Source organism: Aquarana catesbeiana, linkage group LG05 (genome assembly GCF_042186555.1).
Source record: "Aquarana catesbeiana isolate 2022-GZ linkage group LG05, ASM4218655v1, whole genome shotgun sequence".
Lineage (NCBI taxonomy): Eukaryota > Metazoa > Chordata > Amphibia > Anura > Ranidae > Aquarana > Aquarana catesbeiana.
The window spans coordinates 84,219,772-84,237,960 of record NC_133328.1 but is presented as its reverse complement, the minus strand read 5'-3'; the positions used below and the strand labels follow the sequence as shown (position 1 = coordinate 84,237,960).

Here is an 18,189-nt window from a genome sequence, read left to right as displayed (position 1 = left end):
CTCGCAAACTGCAAACAGGACTTCTTATGGCTTTCTTTGAACAATGGCTTTCTTCTTGCCACTCTTCCATAAAGGCCAGGTTTGTGGAGTGCACGACTAATAGTTGTTCTGTGGACAACCTGAGCTGTGGATCTCTGCAGCTCCTCTAGAGATACCTCTTGGCTGCTTCTCCGATTAATGCTCTCCTTGCCCGGCCTGTCAGTTTAGGTGGACTGCCATGTCTTGGTAGGTTTGCGGTTGTGCCATACTCTTTCCATTTTCGGAAATGGATGATGGATTGAACAGTGCTCCATGAGATATTCAAAGCTTGGGATATTTTTTTTATAACCTAACCCTGCTTTAAACTGCTCCACAGCTTTATTCTTGACCTGTCTGGTGTGTTCCTTGGCCTTCATGATGCTGCTTGTTTACTAAGGTTCTCTAACAAACCTCTGAAGGCTTCACAGAAATGCTGTATTTATACTAAGATTGAATTACACACAGGTGGACTCTTATTTACTAATTAGGTGACTTCTGAAAGCAATTGGTTTGGCGATTTTAGTTAGGGGTATCAGAGTAAAGGGGGGCCAAACACAAATGCACACCACACTTTTCAGGTATTTATTTGTAAAAAATTTTGAAAACCATTTATTAATTTTCCTTCCACTTCCCAATTATGTGCCACGTTGTGTTGGTCTATCACTCAAAATCCCAAGGCACTCTGAACTTGGTCTATCACTCAAAATTTCAAGGCACTCTGAAGCTCTGAATGTCACAGAATTCCATTTGCCTAGGATTCCAAATGCGAAAAAAATATAGAATCATGCATTTCCAGCTGGGTACCAAAAGAGCCGTAAAGATCCTATACAGGTATAAGGGAAAGCAATAGTTAAGGGGCCTAGAAGGCCCCAGGTGACTTGATGAGCCTCTGTTTAAAACAAACTTCTCCTGCACCCACTGTCTTATGAACAGAGTTTTAATTTAAGATATTTCATGCAATGCTACCTGCTGGTGAAATTCTGTATTGCATGGATACAATAAAATAGATATAGGCCATTTCCACGAGTTTTTGCTGGTTTGTTCAGCCATCGTGAACTCTATGCTAATTCTGACATAAAATTGATAAAAAAACAAACAAAATGAATAGTTATGTATACCCTGAGTGCAATCTTCATCTTTAGCGTGCTATTTGGACCAGAGTTGTTTAGCTGAAACCTCTGATTAATTGTCATGTTCTCACTGGTCAACAGCTGGCTCAGTGGAATCTTTAGATTTCCCATAGAACTTTGATGGTATTCATCCTTCACCTGCAAGGGTAAACAAAGCCAGTATCAAAACACTAACCAAGAAAGATGATGATCACATTTTCCTGGACTGTTCTGTGTCAAAGATTTTTAGGGTGGCTTCACACTGACCCGGCGTGGTCCCACTGCGTTTGGGGCAGCTAACCCGCAGTTTCTGTGCTCTTCCATAGACTTTTTCTATATCGATATCTTGCGGTTTTAAAGTGGTTTCAGAAAGCGCACCAAAGATTCAGCATGCTGGAGATTTGATGAGTTTTCTGAAACTGCACCAAAATCGCAAGACCTCATAGAAGTCTATGGGAAAGTGCAGCTAACCTGCACGAAAACTGCAGATTGGCTGCCGTTTGGCAAAAGCGCAGTGGGGCAGTATGAAGCCACCCTAAATCTCCTATTGTCAGCTTGTTATAGTGCATACATTACATTTATTACAAGGTGATTTTATAACAATAACTGTGATTTTACTGTGCCAAAAAAGATATGATCGTAAGTAAAAAACAATTTTTTTATACTATACTACAGTATATCTTTTTCAATCTACCTCAAAGAGAAGTACGGTAATCTTTCCTGAGCCTTGAACTGGCTTTGTAATGTCAGCAGACTTCAGCCCACTGTCTGCTGAAAATGGGTCACAGGAGTGGAGAATGAGCTTTGGCTGTACCTCTTTAAAGTATATGTAAACCCCATCACTAAAACATTTTAATGTCGTCTTAGTGAACGCAATATATGCGGGGATATGGGAAATTGTATTGACGTAGACACACATCCACTCAGGTTGAACTAGATGGACTGGAGTTTTCATGCATTCATTCAACCTTACCAACTATGTAATTATGTAATGTAATTTCAAATTAATGATCCTTGTTTAAACCTTCAGCTTTCATTAAAATAATACTTGTTGACCCAGCCATGAAGGTTGTCTTTCAGACACTGGGTGACACAGCCCTGTTCTGCTTCCCAATTGAGTTCTTGCGATGCCACCCTGTTACACGAGTGTCTGAAGGAAACCACAAGTGGCCATTGTAACATACAATAAGCAGGCATGGTCCACTGTTTTCACCATCTACAAACCCACCCTGAGAAATGCCATGCACTCGATGCTGGAGTGTATGCCTGTAGCCTGGAAGTGGCTGCAGGAGATCAGCAGCACTAAGAGGCCACAAAGGATGAAAAACAATCTTCATTAAAGTGGTAGTAAACCCACTCTTTCAACTTGTACCTAGAGGTAAGCCTATAATAAGCCTATAATAAGGCTTACCTCTAGGTACAGTGAATATCTCCTAAACTTGCACAGTTTAGGAGATATTCACACTGCATGCAGCCAATGATGTCACTGGCGCATGCGCTCCGAAGGTCCGGCATCCCATGGTGGACCTTCGGAGCCCGTGCCATAGCCGAGGGCTCCCGCACGGAGTGATGTCATCACGGCCCCGGTCACTCATGTAGCCAGAAGCCACAAACCCCGATGGAAGACCGCGAGAAGATGGAACCCCTGTCAACGGTGACAGCATGCCGCCGTCGGGCTTCATTCTAAGGTAAGTCTCACATAATGTGCTAGTATGCGCTGCATACTAGCACATCATGCATTTGTCTTACAGGGGAAAGGTTTTTTTTTTTTTTTTTTTTTTTTATGTGCAGCGGTTTACTACCACTTTAAGAAAAACAAAAATGAGACTAAATGTCATTCATTCAGTTATGGTTTATATCTACTTTAATTCGTCCATACAGAAAAAAAAAAGATAACAAAAATCTACTTGTTTTCTTTAAGATCAATGTGTAGCTGAATTTTCAGTGACTCTGTCCTGTGGCCAGGGGGCATGTTGTTTTCATACAATCACAATAAAGTAACAGTTTGCTGTAGATAAAAAGAATGCTTCTTACAAGACGATGTACTATTCAGCAGTGCACGGCAAAAATGTTGCATTAACTCAGCAAGACTTCCCGAATGGGTACTATGCGCTGGCTACAGTAAAGAAGCATATTGATTTCATCTACATTGGAGTGCGGCCAATTTCTCTTATAGTTCAGCCTCACAGCCTGAGTTTAGCATGCCCTGTGTTGCCTTGAATACTCCTAAAGGTACTCACATACTGTGAATATATTTTTTTTCTTCTATTGCTATCTTTCACATGCATTTATTTTTTTTAAAGAAACTATTCAGGTACTATGGCAGCAATCAAACACACTCACTATATAACAAAATGTAAAATACAATAGGAAAAAGTAGGCAGAAGTGCAGGAAACAAATTCCAGCAGGTAAAACATGATTATGAGCATTGGCTGGGTGGGCGCAAGAGAGGAATACATAGAACCAATTCAATGTAGAAAACGGGGTGGAATGCAATGCATGAAGGGGAGCCTCTAATTAGGATTGTTGGGAGGGAAATTTACTACAGCTCAGTTCAACCAGTTCAACCTGAGTGAGTGTGGGTGCGTGTCTACAATTGTCCCTATCCCTGTACATTGTGTATCATTAAGATGCTCATCTATTAATGTTTTTTTTTTTAATTCAAGGTAGCCATATAGCACCGTCAATTTACACAGCACTCCACACATACAGTATCTCACAAAAGTGAGTACACCCCTCACATTTGTGTAATTATTTTATTCTATCTTTTCATGTGACAACACTGAAGAAATGACACTTTGCTACAATGTAAAGTAGTGAGTGTACAGCTTGTATAACAGTGTAAATTTTCTGTCCCCACAAAATAACTCAACACACAGCCATTAATGTCTAAACTGCTGGCAACAAAAGTGAGTACACCCCTAAGGGAAAATGTCCAAATTGGGCCCAAAGTGTCAATATTTTGTGTGGCCACCATTATTTTCCAGCACTGCCTTAACCCTCTTGGGCATGGAGTTCACCAGAGCTTCACAGGTTGCCACTGGAGTCCTCTTCCACTCCTCCATGATGACATCACAGAGCTGGTGGATGTTAGAGACCTTGCGCTCCTCCACCTTCCATTTGAGGATGCACCACAAATGCTCAATAGGGTTTAGGTCTGGAGACATGCTTGGCCAGTCCATCAGCTTCTTTAGTAAGGCAGTGGTCAGCCTGGAGGTGTGTTTGGGGTCGTTATGTTGGAATACTGCCCTGCGGCTCAGTCCTTCGGAGACTGAGCCGGAGGGGATCATGCTCCGCTTCAGTATGTCACAGTACATGTTGGCATTCCTGGTTCCCTCAATGAACTGTAGCTCCCCAGTGCCAGCAGTACTCATGCAACCTCAGACCATGACCCTCCCACCACCATGCTTGACTGTAGGCAAGACACACTTGTCATTGTACTCCTCACCTGGTTGCTGCCACACATGCTTGACACCATCTGAACCAAATAAGTTTATCTTGGTCTTATCAGACCACAGGACATGGTTCCAGTAATCCATGTCCTTAAAATGCTTGTCTTCAGCAAACTGTTTGCAGGCTTTTTTGTGCATCATCTTTAGAAGAGGCTTTCTTCTGGGACGACAGCCATGCAGACCAATTTGATGCAGTGTGTGGCGTATGGTCTGAGCACTGACAGGCTGACCCCCCACCCCTTCAACCTCTGCAGAAATGTTGACAGCACTCATATGTCTATTTCCCAAAGACAACCTCTGGATATGACGCTGAGCACATACACTCAACTTCTTTGGTCGACCATGGTGAGGCCTGTTCTAAGTGGAACCTGTTCTGTTAAACTGCTGTGTGATCTTGGCCACTGTGCTGCTCAGAAAGTTCTTTGCCATGCGGTGCCATGCTGAACTTCCAGTGACCAGTATGAGAGAGTGAGAGTGATAACACCAAATTTAACACACCTGCTCCCCATTCACACCTGAGACCTTGTAACACTAACGGGTCGCAAGACACCGGGGAGGGAAAATGGCTAATTGGGCACAATTTGGACATTTTCACTTAGGGGTGTACTCACATTTGTTGCCAGCTGTTTAGACATTAATGGCTGTGTGTTGAGTTATTTTGAGGGGACAGCAAATTTACACTGTTATACAAGCTGTACACTCACTACTTTACATTGTAGCAAAGTGTACTTTCTTCAGTGTTGTCACATGAAAAGATTTAATAAAATATTTACAAAAATGTGAGCGGTGTACTCACTTTTGTGAGATACTGTACATCACACACTCACATCGGTCCCTACCCTCAAGGAGCCCACAATCCAAGGTCCCCAACTCACACCCATATACCATGCCCAATTTTGGACAGGAGCCAATAAACCTACCAGCAGGTCTTTGGAGTGTGGGAGGAAACCCATGCAGGCACGGGGAGAACATGCAAACTCCAGGCAGGTAGACTCGAAGCTGGAGAATGTGAAATAGTAGAAAGAATGGGGACTTGGAAGGATAAGGGAAAAGAAGGCGTGGTGACCAGCTGAAAACTTCCATTATAGAAGGTCATCAGCGTGAAATACTGTGAATATGTTTATGAAACTTGATATGCAATTTACAGACTTATAACAATATACTGATGATCGCTCACACAGTGCGGTGCAGCACATTATATGTGTAGTGGAATTGCCTGACCACCTGTACTTACAATGGTAATTTTTTTAGATATTTTTATTGATTATTACTTGTCTTGCTTGTAAAAGAAAAAAAAATCAAAAAATCAACTGCAGAGACAAAATATAGCAGTTGTATGGCCCAACAGCTGAGGAAAATGGGAGTCCAATAAAAAGCTTGAGAAAGGAGTGCTCTGAGGCTCTGAAACGAGCAGCCACTACCTTGGCATGCGCCAAGCTGGTTTTACTGGCATCTTTCTGCGACACACACTGCATTGCCTGGCAACACTTCCATGGCGAACTCTGCTAACTTTCATCCATCTTATTCGGCAGCTTCCCTGGCGTATTCTGCAGATGCCCGCAGGACTAACTGGTGTGCCTAATTTTGCTTTTATCCAAGTGAGTGCATATTGTTTTTATCCATAGGTGGGCAAACAGGGTGTGCCTGGGCATGCCCTAATCACCTTGTGTGGCGCAGATTCCTCCTGTTTAACCACTTCCCGCCCGCCCTATAGCGGATTGACGTCCGGGAAGTGGTTGTGTTATCCTGACTGGACGTCATATGACGTCCAGCAGGATAACATGCCGCAGCGCGCCCCCGGGGGCGCGCATCGCGGCGATCGGTGGAGCGGTGTGTCAGTCTGACTTGGTAAAAAGCCTCCGGCGGAGGCTCTTTACCACGTGATCAGCCGTGTCCAATCACGGCTGATCACGCTGTCAATAGGAAGAGCCGTTGATCGGCTCTTCCTCACTCGCGTCTGACAGACGCGAGTAGAGGAGAGCCGATCGGCGGCTCTCCTGGCAGGGGGGGTCTGCGCTGATTGTTTATCAGCGCAGCCCCCCCACAGATCACCACACTGGACCACCAGGGATCGCCACTAGGACCACCAGGGAGAGGGGCAACATGTGGATGGCCAGGTATGTACCCCATGGCCATCCACATGTGCCCAGTATGCCAAATCTGTGCCAATCAGTGCCCACAAATGGGCACTGATTGGCACAATTATGTTGCAGTAATGCCCAGCAATGCCACCCTTAGGGGCATCACTGCAAACAAGCAATGCCATCAGTGCCACCCATCAGTGTCCATTCATGCCACCTGTCAGTGCCCATCCGTGCCCATCAGTGCCCATCTATCAGTGCCCATCCGTGCCAACTATCAGTGCCACCCCTAAGTAACCATCAATGCCACCTACGAGTGCCCATCAATGCCACCTATGAGTGCCCATCAGTGCCGCCTATAAGTGCCCATCCGTGCCACCTATGAGTGCCCATCAGTGCCGCATACCAGTGCCACCTATCAGTGCCCATCAGTGCCGCCTATCAGTGCCCATCATCAGTGCCCCCTCATCAGTGCCACCTCACCGGTGCCACCTCAACGGTGCCCATCAGTGCCACCGTATCAGTGCCCGTCAGTGCAGCCATATCAGTGCCCGTCATTGAAGAAGAAAACGTACTTATTTACAAAAAGTTTTAACAGAAACAAAGAAAAACTTGTTTTTTTTTCAAAATTTTCGGTCTTTTTTTATTTGTTGCGCAAAAAATAAAAACTGCAGAGGTGATCAAATACCACCAAAAGAAAGCTCTATTTGTGGGAACAAAATGATAAAAAATTTGTTTGGGTACAGTGTAGCATGACCGCGCAATTGTCATTCAAAGTGCAACAGCGCTGAAATCTGAAAATTGGACTGGGTGGGAAGGTGTCTAAGTGCCTGGTATTGAAGTGGTTAAACCCCTGATATTTCACCAAAGCCCCCTAACAGGGCTCCTAAAGAAAAAGAAAAATTGTAAAAAAAAAACGAATGCAAATTGAACCTACTGACACCAATCTCTGCCCTACTGAAACCGCCCACTGCTCTACTGACACAGTCAGTATATACACACACACACACGTTTGAGCTTTGCGCCCTAATGCAATAGGCTGTGCACACCTACGTTTTTATCTATCCTTTCTTTTAATAAATAACTTACACTTAGATGGTGGCACCCCCTTGACTGATTATTCTTTCAACTACAACTAGAAGTTTTTGTCATGTTTTTACTTCTGTGACATCCTTGGGAAGATTTCCCCTTACAGGTATGTGTAGGGGGGTGACCAGGAAAGGAAACATAGGCAGCAATAAAAATCTGACAGAGGTTCCAACCTTTCTCTACTATTCTAAAAGTGAGAGACTGGAGAGATTTTTTTATCCTATCCTGTCCCAGTAACAGGAGCTCAGATAGGAGGGAGTGTGGTGTATGTATCTCCCCAAGGGGAACACAAGCAGCAGAAAGACTGAAATCCTACAATTAAGGATTATGTAAACCCAACATTTCATATTCCTGATAAGTACCTGCTGTACCATGTACTTGTATGAAAAAGTATCCTGTTCCCTTTGTGTTCTCCGGTGTTCCTGTCAGTCCCTCTGCTTTCCTATTAAAAACTGACCACACCAAGCAGGAGAACACACTGTGGTCAGTTCTCTAGTTTTGCTGGGAACTGATCCTGCTCCTCCAATGATCAGACTTGTCCTGACACACACCCACCCTGCATAGCTTTTCACTAGGAAGATCACTAGGAAGATCAGTGTGCTGCAGCTTCTCCTTATGCAACCGAGAACAGAGGGAATGTGATCACTTTTTAAAAAGGGAAAAAAAAGGTATTTATAATGGTTTTTTATATATATGCACAAATGTTTTGCCTTTAATTTCTATTTTAACCTGAATGGGTTGTTTTACAAAGTGATTGTTTTAAAGCAGAGTTCCGCCTTGGGCAAAAAAAATTAAATACTGTAGCTGCTGACTTTTATTATATGGACACTTACCTGTCCTGGGAACTCGAGATGTCAGCACTCCAGCCGATCTTTGGATTCCAGTTAAGGGAACCCGGCAGTGAAGCCTTCCGGCTTCAAGCCCGGTTTCCTACTGCGCATGTTCAAAGCGCGCTGAGCTTTCTGATTGGCCCGGCGGCGGAGGAGGGGGCCGAACTTCTGAGAGATCAGGCTGTGGCCCGGTCTCTCGGACCTGGGGAAGTGGACCTATAACAAACAGGTCTCCGTTCCCCCCTCCCCCTGCGAAAGGTGCCAAATGTGACACCGGAGAGGGGGAGGAAGCAATTAAGCAGAAGTTCCACTTTTGGGTGGAACTCTGCTTTAAGCTACAATTTAAAAAAAAAAAAAATGTAACAGCCGGAGTTGGGCTTTAAAGAATCCTAAAGTCACAATAAAAAAAGAATCCTAAAGTCATAATAAAAGAAAAAAAAAATCAGCAGCACCCTGTACAAGAAGTACAGTATCTCGTACACACTTAAAATATGTTCAAAATAGGACCCCAAATGCTAATTTTTCTATGCGGTTTTATGCAGCTAAAGGCTATGGACAAAAACAGAGCAGTGTGAATTGGCTCATATTTCTACTGTGTTCAGATGCATATAAATTATGGATCTGAATGCAGCTTACTGCATTGCCTATATGCATGAGCTCTTAAAGTGGAATTTCAGGAAGGGGAAGTTCAGCTTCTTTGACCCCCCGCCCTCTTTAACATTTGGCACTTAGTTTTGCCAGGTACCTGCTCCCACTTTCACCCAGATCGCCTTCACCCCCTTATTTGCTTGCACACTTCTGAGACACATTGCAGGTCCCAGAAGACTGTGGGACCATTCACAAAGTACAGCATTATCTTAACTAAGATGCTGGCAGTAGCAACCCAAAGCCCAGTGAAGAACTGGCTTGGGTGAGAACAATGCTGGACCCTTAAACAGGTAAGTGTCCTTATATTAAAAGTCAGTAGCTACAGTATTTGTAACTGCTGATTTTTTGGGGGGGAGTCTGAAGGTCCTCTTTAAGTTGCTTCTTTTACAGGGTGCGGTTTAATTTTTTTTTACAGTGGTGACTGGGTCATTTCAGTAGAAATGATTTCATTTATAACTGAAGTGTTTCTTTAAAAAAAACAAAAAAAAAACTTGTTTCTTTGTTTAGTTTTATAGTTTATAAATTATATGTACATGGGGGGGGGCCATATTTGCTCACCTTGTAATGGGAGAAATACAGGGGATGCGATTGGTGACCTTCTCCTAAGAATGCTAATTGCCTGGCTGTCTGAAGATTTAATAGTCAAATAATCTGGAATAAGCTTGCAACTGAAGCCAGGAGCTGATCTGCATACTTGTTCTAGGTCCGTTCCTCTGAAGTAATGGAAGCCTTCATATTCTCTCACTGTACGTTTCCCAATAATAGGGATATCAATCGTGTGCCCTGATATACAGAAGCCCCTTTACATTGCAGCATTTTATATATATAGAGCCAATCAAATTATGGAACATTCGGAGCATTTAAAAACGTGAAATCCTCATTAAGGCCTCTTTCACACAGACGATCCATTCAGGTCAGTTTTTTAGGCGGACCTGAACGGACCTTCCATAGACCTCTATGGAGCGTCGGATGTCAGCGGTGACGTCCGCTGACATTCGACCCGCTCCGATCCGAAAAAGTGTAACGGAGGAAAAACCTACTTTTCCATCCATTTTCAGATCGGATCGGGTGACGACGGACTCTGCGGTCCGTCATCATCCGATCCCCCATAGGGGAGAGCGGCGCTCTGACAGGTCCGTCGGACCTGTCATCTGCCTGCTCAGCGGGGATCGGCGGAGCGATCCCTGCTGAGCAAGCGGATGTTTACGGGGCGGATCATCATGGATCCATCCTGTGTGAAAGAGCCCTAAGGGCTTGTTAACACTTGACTAAATTACTGACGCTCAACAAACGCTCCAATAGCGTTTGTATGGCGTTAGTATGGGTGTCAGACAGGCGTCAATGAGCTTTAGAATGGGGTGTTTTACAAGCGTTAAACTCTCCCTAAACGCCCTATGCCACGGTTTAGTAGCGTCTGATGAGCGTTAAAACTGCTCCACAATGCAAAGTGACTCATTTTAATGCGCCGCAACCACACTAATAACCCTCCGAAAACACCTGCCAGAGCGTTTGCAGACCGTTACCATAGACTTCAATGGGAGGCGTTGAAAGGCTTCAAACACCTCCTGACTCGACATGAGGCTTCAATTTTGAAGCGAAGCAACGCGAACACTTAGTGTGAACAGCACAACGTGCTGTCTATTATATCTTGTGCATAGGCGTTTGTGGGGCATTTCTAACGCCTGTCAAACGCCTGCTCTTAATGCCAGTGTGAACTAAGCCTAAAAAAAGATTTTTTAGGTGAATTTTACAATTCCTCCTCAAACTGTGAGCTTACATTATAGTTTCCACTTAACCCTAAATGTTACATTTAGCTAGGTTCAGAGCTGTGTCCTTGCCTCTAAAAATCAGGCAGTAAACAGCTGGCCTCGTATTAAAATCTGTTAAAGGCACCAAAACACAGGCTAGCACAGGCATACAAATGAGCAATACCAATAGAAAGTAGGCTGCTGAAAAACAGACAACTGGCACCAACAAAATGCCATATCGAAAGAGGGGGAACAGCCCACTCTTGTTTATATATCATCTGCTTCTGGAAACACAACACGACAATTAGCAGATCAGTGCGCCTGCACAAGTGATCTCCAGAAATCCAGAAACTGCAGAAATTACAAAGTAAATGAGCAAAATGTTCTCTTTCTGAATGAGAAATTGTATGGTCAAAATCGATGGATTTAAAATGGATCTATATTCAAAAAGGTGCCAAGTCACTCCTGTTCTGTAGCCTCATAGCTGTACAGCTGCAGTATGAAATTATCCCAAGTACTGATGTCTGCTGCGAGTCTCATGAGATTTTGGGTGCGATATGGTGATGTCAACAATGTCCAGCTCACTGTTCTCCTTGCTGGAGAGAAAGCAGTAAATAAGGACCGAAACTGCAATAATCACGCTGCTTCTGCTTTATCTATTCTGTGCATTTGTGTTGCTTCCATCTCTCTGCAGCTTCTTGAGCTGGCCATAGACGTATAGAAATTCGGCCAGCTCAGCTGGGATTAGCCAAATTTCTATCTGTCCGAGTCCATTTCGACTCATCAGAAGTCAATCTAATGATTGCCTTCTCTCAAACGGGACTGATGGAAAACTTTCAATCGATCAGCGCCCAATTGGCTGAAGCACTGATCAGCGTACTCTGACAGCAGAGGAGTTCTCGCTGTCAGAACACAAAAGCACAATGGGAATATTTCTCCACCCCCCTACTTAGGAATCCATTTTTTTTTTTTTTTTTGACCACCGTTCATTAGGGAGACAGTACTGATATTAGAACGCAAACCCTCCCTCTATGAAGATGGCCAACTCCACACAGACACAATGTGGAACAGGACATGGTCATTATAATTGCTCCTTCAATTCTTTTTAATGAGACATAATTGCAGAGTACAACACCACTCCACTCCCATCTGTCAGTTACCTTTTGCATATCCGATTGAAATACACAGTGGTGTAGTGGTTAGCACTTTCACCTAGCAGCAAAAAGGGTCGCTGGTTCAAATCCCAAACACGACACCATCTGCTTGGAGTTTGCATGTTCTCCCTGTGCCTGCGTGGGTTTCCTCCGGGTACTCAGATTTCCTCCCACACGCTAAAGACATGCTGGTAAGTTAATTGGCGCCTGTCTAAATTGGCCCTAGTATATGTATGAATGTGTGTTAGGGACCTTAGATTGTAAGCTCCTTGAGGGCAGGGACTGATGTGAATGTACAATGTATATGTAAAGCGCTGCGTAAATTGACGGCGCTATACAAGTACCTGAAATAAATAAATACAGGAGTGGTATTCCCAAACGCCTTTACTGTATGTTGCTTGTTGTCTCTAAATTACTGAAAATCTGATGTCTCAGTGTCATTACTACAACATTCTCATAGTCACCAATCAGACTCAAACATGCCTGAAAATTTCAATCTGATTGGAGATAAATGAAGCAAAGAGAGAAAAAGTTACACAAATTATATACAAGACACAATGTTTTAACGAGCTAAAAGGTAATTCAGTAAGGGTTTACACCTACTTTAAATTCACAGGTAATATTTTCTAATTTCTGTCCATATGCTCTGAAATAAAGTGTTTAACTCAAACATAACCATTAATCATTCTGGTCCAGTAGATTGTGCTACAAACTTCAACTATTACTAAATTGCATAACTACCTTATGGGGAGAGTGAGTGATCTGCACTGTAACATACATGGCCAACTATAAAAAAAATTATACAAAAAGCAGCTTTACCTCAATGTCTAGGTCTTGTCTTTTAGGATTGTGGACAAAGAAAGTGAATGTCTGTTCCCATACTGGCTCGACAGTCTTGTATTTGACCTGTTGAAAAAAAAACAAGTTTTTTAAAAAATTGACTTTTTTTATTTCACCGTATAATTGTTTTCTAGGAGTTGACTGAGAGACACAGGTCATATATTACCTTTAGGTTATTTTGCCACCTACAGGAGGATTGAGCACTGGCAAAAAAAAAAAACTGTAGGTCAGCCCAGGACAGTCCCTCCTATTATCAACGCACCTCCGTTTTGTAGCAAAGCAGTACAGATGGGTGGACCTGTGCCCCCCCCCCCCCCCCATTGGACTCCAATAAAAGGATTTTATGGTGAGTGCAAAAATCCTGATTATTTTCTCATCCAATGAGGGACACAGCAAAGTAGTATTAACCCTTAGCATTTTTTTAGCTTAACACAAACACAATAAAATAAAGATTCCCCAGTAAACCATTTGCTACATTTCTTACCCCAGCTCTTGCAGTTTACAACATTCAATGCTGCTGGCTCCTGCTTTCTCACAGGAAAAAGTTAACAGAGGACAGGGCAGTCTTGAGTCAGCCTGATAGCTTGGAGAAGTGGGGGTGGGAGAGGGAGGAGCAGAGGGAGTGCCTTGACATCCCTCGCTGTTTCTACTGACGCACAAAGTGTAGGGAGATAAAACGCTAGTCCATGCATGCAAGGGTGGCTTCATAGGGTGCTGTGAGAAAAGGAGCCACCCTGAAACAGGAGAAATGGGGGAGCGATTATAGTACTTGCTTAATAAGAAACATAGGCAAGGATTTAAAGATAGAGAAGCTACATACTCAGTAAGTGATTACGTCAGCAAGTGTTTAAAAATATTATCAGTTCAACTGAGAGGTGGATAACACAGCAAGCAACAAAGAACTTTAAACTACCTGCAGTGCAAAGAGCCACTTGAGGGATGTTACACCTGAAGCTGGCATCAGATAAGGCCGTAACATCCACCCGCTAGAAATTAAGTTCACCACAAATGTTACAATCTGATTGTACAATCTCCATTAGAGCTACAAAGAAAATTATTACATAGTTTTGGTAGATCTATAGTTGATTGTACAGAGTTTGTAATGTTTATGGGAAGCCTTAAAGAACATGTAAACAGAAGCCTTGCAAATCTGAGAAACAGTCGCTTTATGTGGACAGCAGGAATTGATTGAAGTTCCATGTGATGCTTTTCATGCAGGAATAGCAGTAGGGAGATGCTTCCTTGATGTTGTATAGCAGGGAAATAATGCAGATAATTGTCCTGCACCAAGCAGATGACATCAATGCCCAGTTGCACAGCATAAAGGCATCCTGCAAACTGAGGTAGCGCCCAATGCTCGGCCCGATTGGCCTACTCGCTAAGCGAAAAGGAGGCTTCAGAGAAAGGCAAGCGATGAGGCGATGCCAGTGGTTCTAGACCTGAAAAGTGCACAACAGCCTTTTAAACAGAATAGTCTGGAATGCACCGTACGTGGAACCCAGTGTGCAAAGGTCACTTCTAGGATATACCCACACTTCCAGCCCAGCAGGGTTTGGGCGTGGTACACAAAAAGCCAGGAGAAGGACGACTGCAACAAAAAGTTACAATCATAGAAAAAAAGTTCCAACAGTGATGTAGCAAAGAGTCTTGACTGATGAAAAAAAAAGCAGAGTTGTGGAAATTATGTTTATCGTCCTATGACACAGACAAGAAACTGAAATAGGAGGGGCAATTCTAGGCAAGCCTATAGTTTTTTGTTTGCTAGTGTCCAATTATCCTGTAGGCAGCAGCCTAACCCAACAGGTATACACTTTCTGTGTCCCCCAATGTAGACAAAGGTGACTTTTGAGTCATCCACTAAAACATATATTGTAATATGCTTTGCTTTTTACTATTACATTTCACATTTTTTAGGTAAAAAGATAGAAAATACCAAAAAAGCCACAGACTGTGGCAAACAAAACACTCAGGAGTTAATGCATAACAAGTTCACAGTATTTAAATTCCCATTGCTGGACTCCAGGACAGGTAAGTGTCCTATTATTAAAAGCCAGCAGCTGCAGTATGTCTAGCTGCTGGTTTTTATGCTATGCAGCAGTGGGCGGACCTCTGCTTTAATGTCTAATAACATCCTCATTTGTTTTACTCAAAAAATACTCTGCTGCCACCTTGTGTATTCTTGGGATTTCTCCCATTGAACCATTCACTTGTATTACAGCAGGCATGTAGGTTTCTCCTTTTTTCCCCCCATGCCACACATACGGTATACTGCTTGAAAGACCATGTACAACAGCCTGTGATCCTAAAATGTACCCCCTGTTACAATCACATCGTACAATCTGCCAGGTCAAGGTGTAATTTTACACAAATCTTAATGTGTGTGGACAGCACAGTGGTGTAGTGGACAGCACGTTCACCTAGCAGCAAAAGTATCGCTGATCCGAATCCCAACCACGACACTACCTGCCTGGAGTTTGCATGTTCTACGTGGGTTTCCTCCGGGTACTCCGGTTTCCTCCCACACTCCAAAGACGTGTTGGTAGACTAATCAGATCCTGTCTAAATTGGCCTTAGTATGTGTATGTATGTATGTGAGTTAGGGACCTTAGATTGTAAGCTCCTTGAGGGTAGGGACTGATCTGAATGTACAATGTATATGTAAAGCTCTGCGTAAATTGATGGCGCTATATAAGTACCTGAAATAAAATAAAATGTGTGTGGTTTCCAATCAATTGATGCAATAAAATTGCATCAAACAAAAAAGGATTGAGACTGTATAAACAAAATCCAAGTCCCAAGTGACTGTAAGATCCTGGCCTCTCAAATACACAAGAGGATGTGGTGGGTGAAGGCAAACAGCTGGTTTGTTCCTTACTTACCTGTAGACAGGATAACAAGTTGCTCTACCTAAAATGTTTATTGTAGACACAAAGGATACAGTGAGAAGTACTGCCTCTAAAATAAACTCTTTTAGTAGAGCATCAGCTTGAAGTTGTCTTTTATTTTAGAAGACACCTGTAATGCTTGATTTATATTTAATCTCTGTCATTAGCTTGAATTGCACTAAGCCTAGGAATAGAATTCCCAGAGCAACAGTCTTGACTAATACAAAGAAATTAAATTAGCAGTGGCTGCTCTGACCATGTAGCTCAGGGTGCGTTTCCACATTTGGGGCGATCCTGCAGAAAATTATAACACAGTGGCTTCTGAGTCATTGATCTTAGCAGCATACATGAGGAGCTCATACCCAGCCTGTTAGGGTCTCTTCCTTGGGAGAATTGCAATCAATTAGCCCCTGCTGAGATGGACAGAACCTGAGAGTGAGGCCTGTGACTACTATTTCCTGGTAACAGGTCGAGACATTTAAATAGTGTGTATATATATATATATATATATATATATATATATATATATATATATATATATATAAAATTAGTTTCCACATGGTCATTGCAAATTAATTTTAAGATGAACATTTTGGACAATTGGAGATATCTGATCATCTAATTAAGAATCTAAGCTATAGCCCCACAACATCTCACAGAACTTCACAATTATCGTAATTCAAACACTATTATTATTTTAGGGAGCAATAAACTTTGTGATATTCTTGTAAACTTTTGTGTCTGACTTGAGAACAATATTCCTCCCAAACTGATAAAGCCTAATACAGCTGATCTGCAGAGATTGTGCAATGCAGAGAATAGAACGATGGGAATTTTTACCAATACTGGATCAGACAAAATCTGGAGCAGCCATGCATGGCAACCATACAGTTCCACCTTTCATTTTCAAAGCTTAACTGAACAAGCTGATGAGAAAAGCTGATTAGTTACCATGCACAGCTGCACTAGATTCTGTCTAATCTAGTTTTAGTAAATTCCCATGTGTGTGGCCAGCTCAAGAAAAGCTTGTTTGATTGTGTGGTGGTTTTCAGAGGGTTTACCTATAACATACAGAGAAGACTAGGAACATTTCTCATTATTTAGAATTCATGAACATTTATTTTTGATAAAATAATTTCACAATCTACACTATATTACCAAAAGTATTCGGACACCTGGATTTACAAGCACATGAACTTTATTGGCATCCCAGTCTTAGTCTGTAGGGTTTAATATTGAGTTGGGCCACTCTTTGCAGCTATAACAGCTTCAACTCTTCTGGGAAGGTTGTCCACAAGGTTTAGTGTACCTATGGGAATGTTTGACCATTCTTCCAGAAGCACATATGTAAGGTCAAGCACTGATGTGGACAAGAAGGCCTGGCTGGCAGTCCAGTTCCTCCTCCCCAAACTCGCTCACCCATATCTAAAGTTGGATTAAAGTTTTGAGATTGAAAGGTATCTGCATTCCTTTCTCTTTGTTGACTTAAGAATCCTTCGTAAAATACTCATTTACTTTGCTACAGTCTGGTCTTTTTGCAATTGCATGCTTTCTTTGAATTACAGTAGTACCTTGGATTACGAGCATAATAAGTTCCAGAAGAATGCTTGTAATCTAAAGCACTCATATCAAAGCGAGTTTCCCCACAGGAGTCAATGGAAACTCCGATAATTCATCCCATTGTGACGAGCATTGAGGAAATGGGGACGGTTTGAAGACACCCTTTTGAGGTATACGACGAACTCGGCATTCGTTGGATTGACGCCCACACTCATTCTGTGTCCTGTCCCTTTTTCCACTCTGGCCGCCACGGAGTTATACTATATACTGTCTGCTTATGTTTTTTATATACCATCTTGCACACCCACCACCCGAATCGCCTGAACTACTGGATGGGACCCTTGCCTGCTGGTGATTTGTTACTGGATTACAAGCTGTTGTCTTGCAGCAGTAAGGTGAGCTGCTTGCGAGCAAAGAGGTGTCCCCACTGAAGACTTTTTTTCCCTTTCCTGTGGCTTGTGGACTTGCCTTCTTGGAACTGACGACTCATTGTTTGAGCACTTTGTACTACAAGGTGGTGGGACTGTTCACCATTTATTTATTTACTTGGAGTCACTAATAAGAATTTGCTGAGTTACCACATATGTGCTAGTATGATACTAGCCCTTTTGCACTGAGGTTTTTTTTTTTTTTTCGTTTCAGTATTTACAATATTTTTTATGTGCTAGTATGATACTAGCCCTCATGCACATGGACTTTTTTTGATTTATATATTTTTATTTTGGTTCAATATATATATATTTTTTTTTGTACCCACACTGTATTTGTCACTCA

At 42.6% G+C, this 18,189-nt stretch overlaps 1 protein-coding gene across 2 annotated transcripts in view; it reads right to left on the bottom strand.

Moving 5' to 3' along the window:
• ESYT2 (extended synaptotagmin 2) overlaps positions 1–18,189 on the bottom strand; it is a 220,161-nt gene that overhangs the window by 18,504 nt on the left and 183,468 nt on the right. For both annotated transcript variants that reach the window (XM_073629929.1, XM_073629930.1), the window contains 2 exons: positions 12,950–13,036; positions 1,137–1,286 (listed from right to left, as the gene is read on the bottom strand). In XM_073629929.1, the coding sequence (XP_073486030.1) occupies positions 1,137–1,286; positions 12,950–13,036 (237 nt within the window). The remainder of the gene's footprint in view (positions 1–1,136; positions 1,287–12,949; positions 13,037–18,189) is intronic.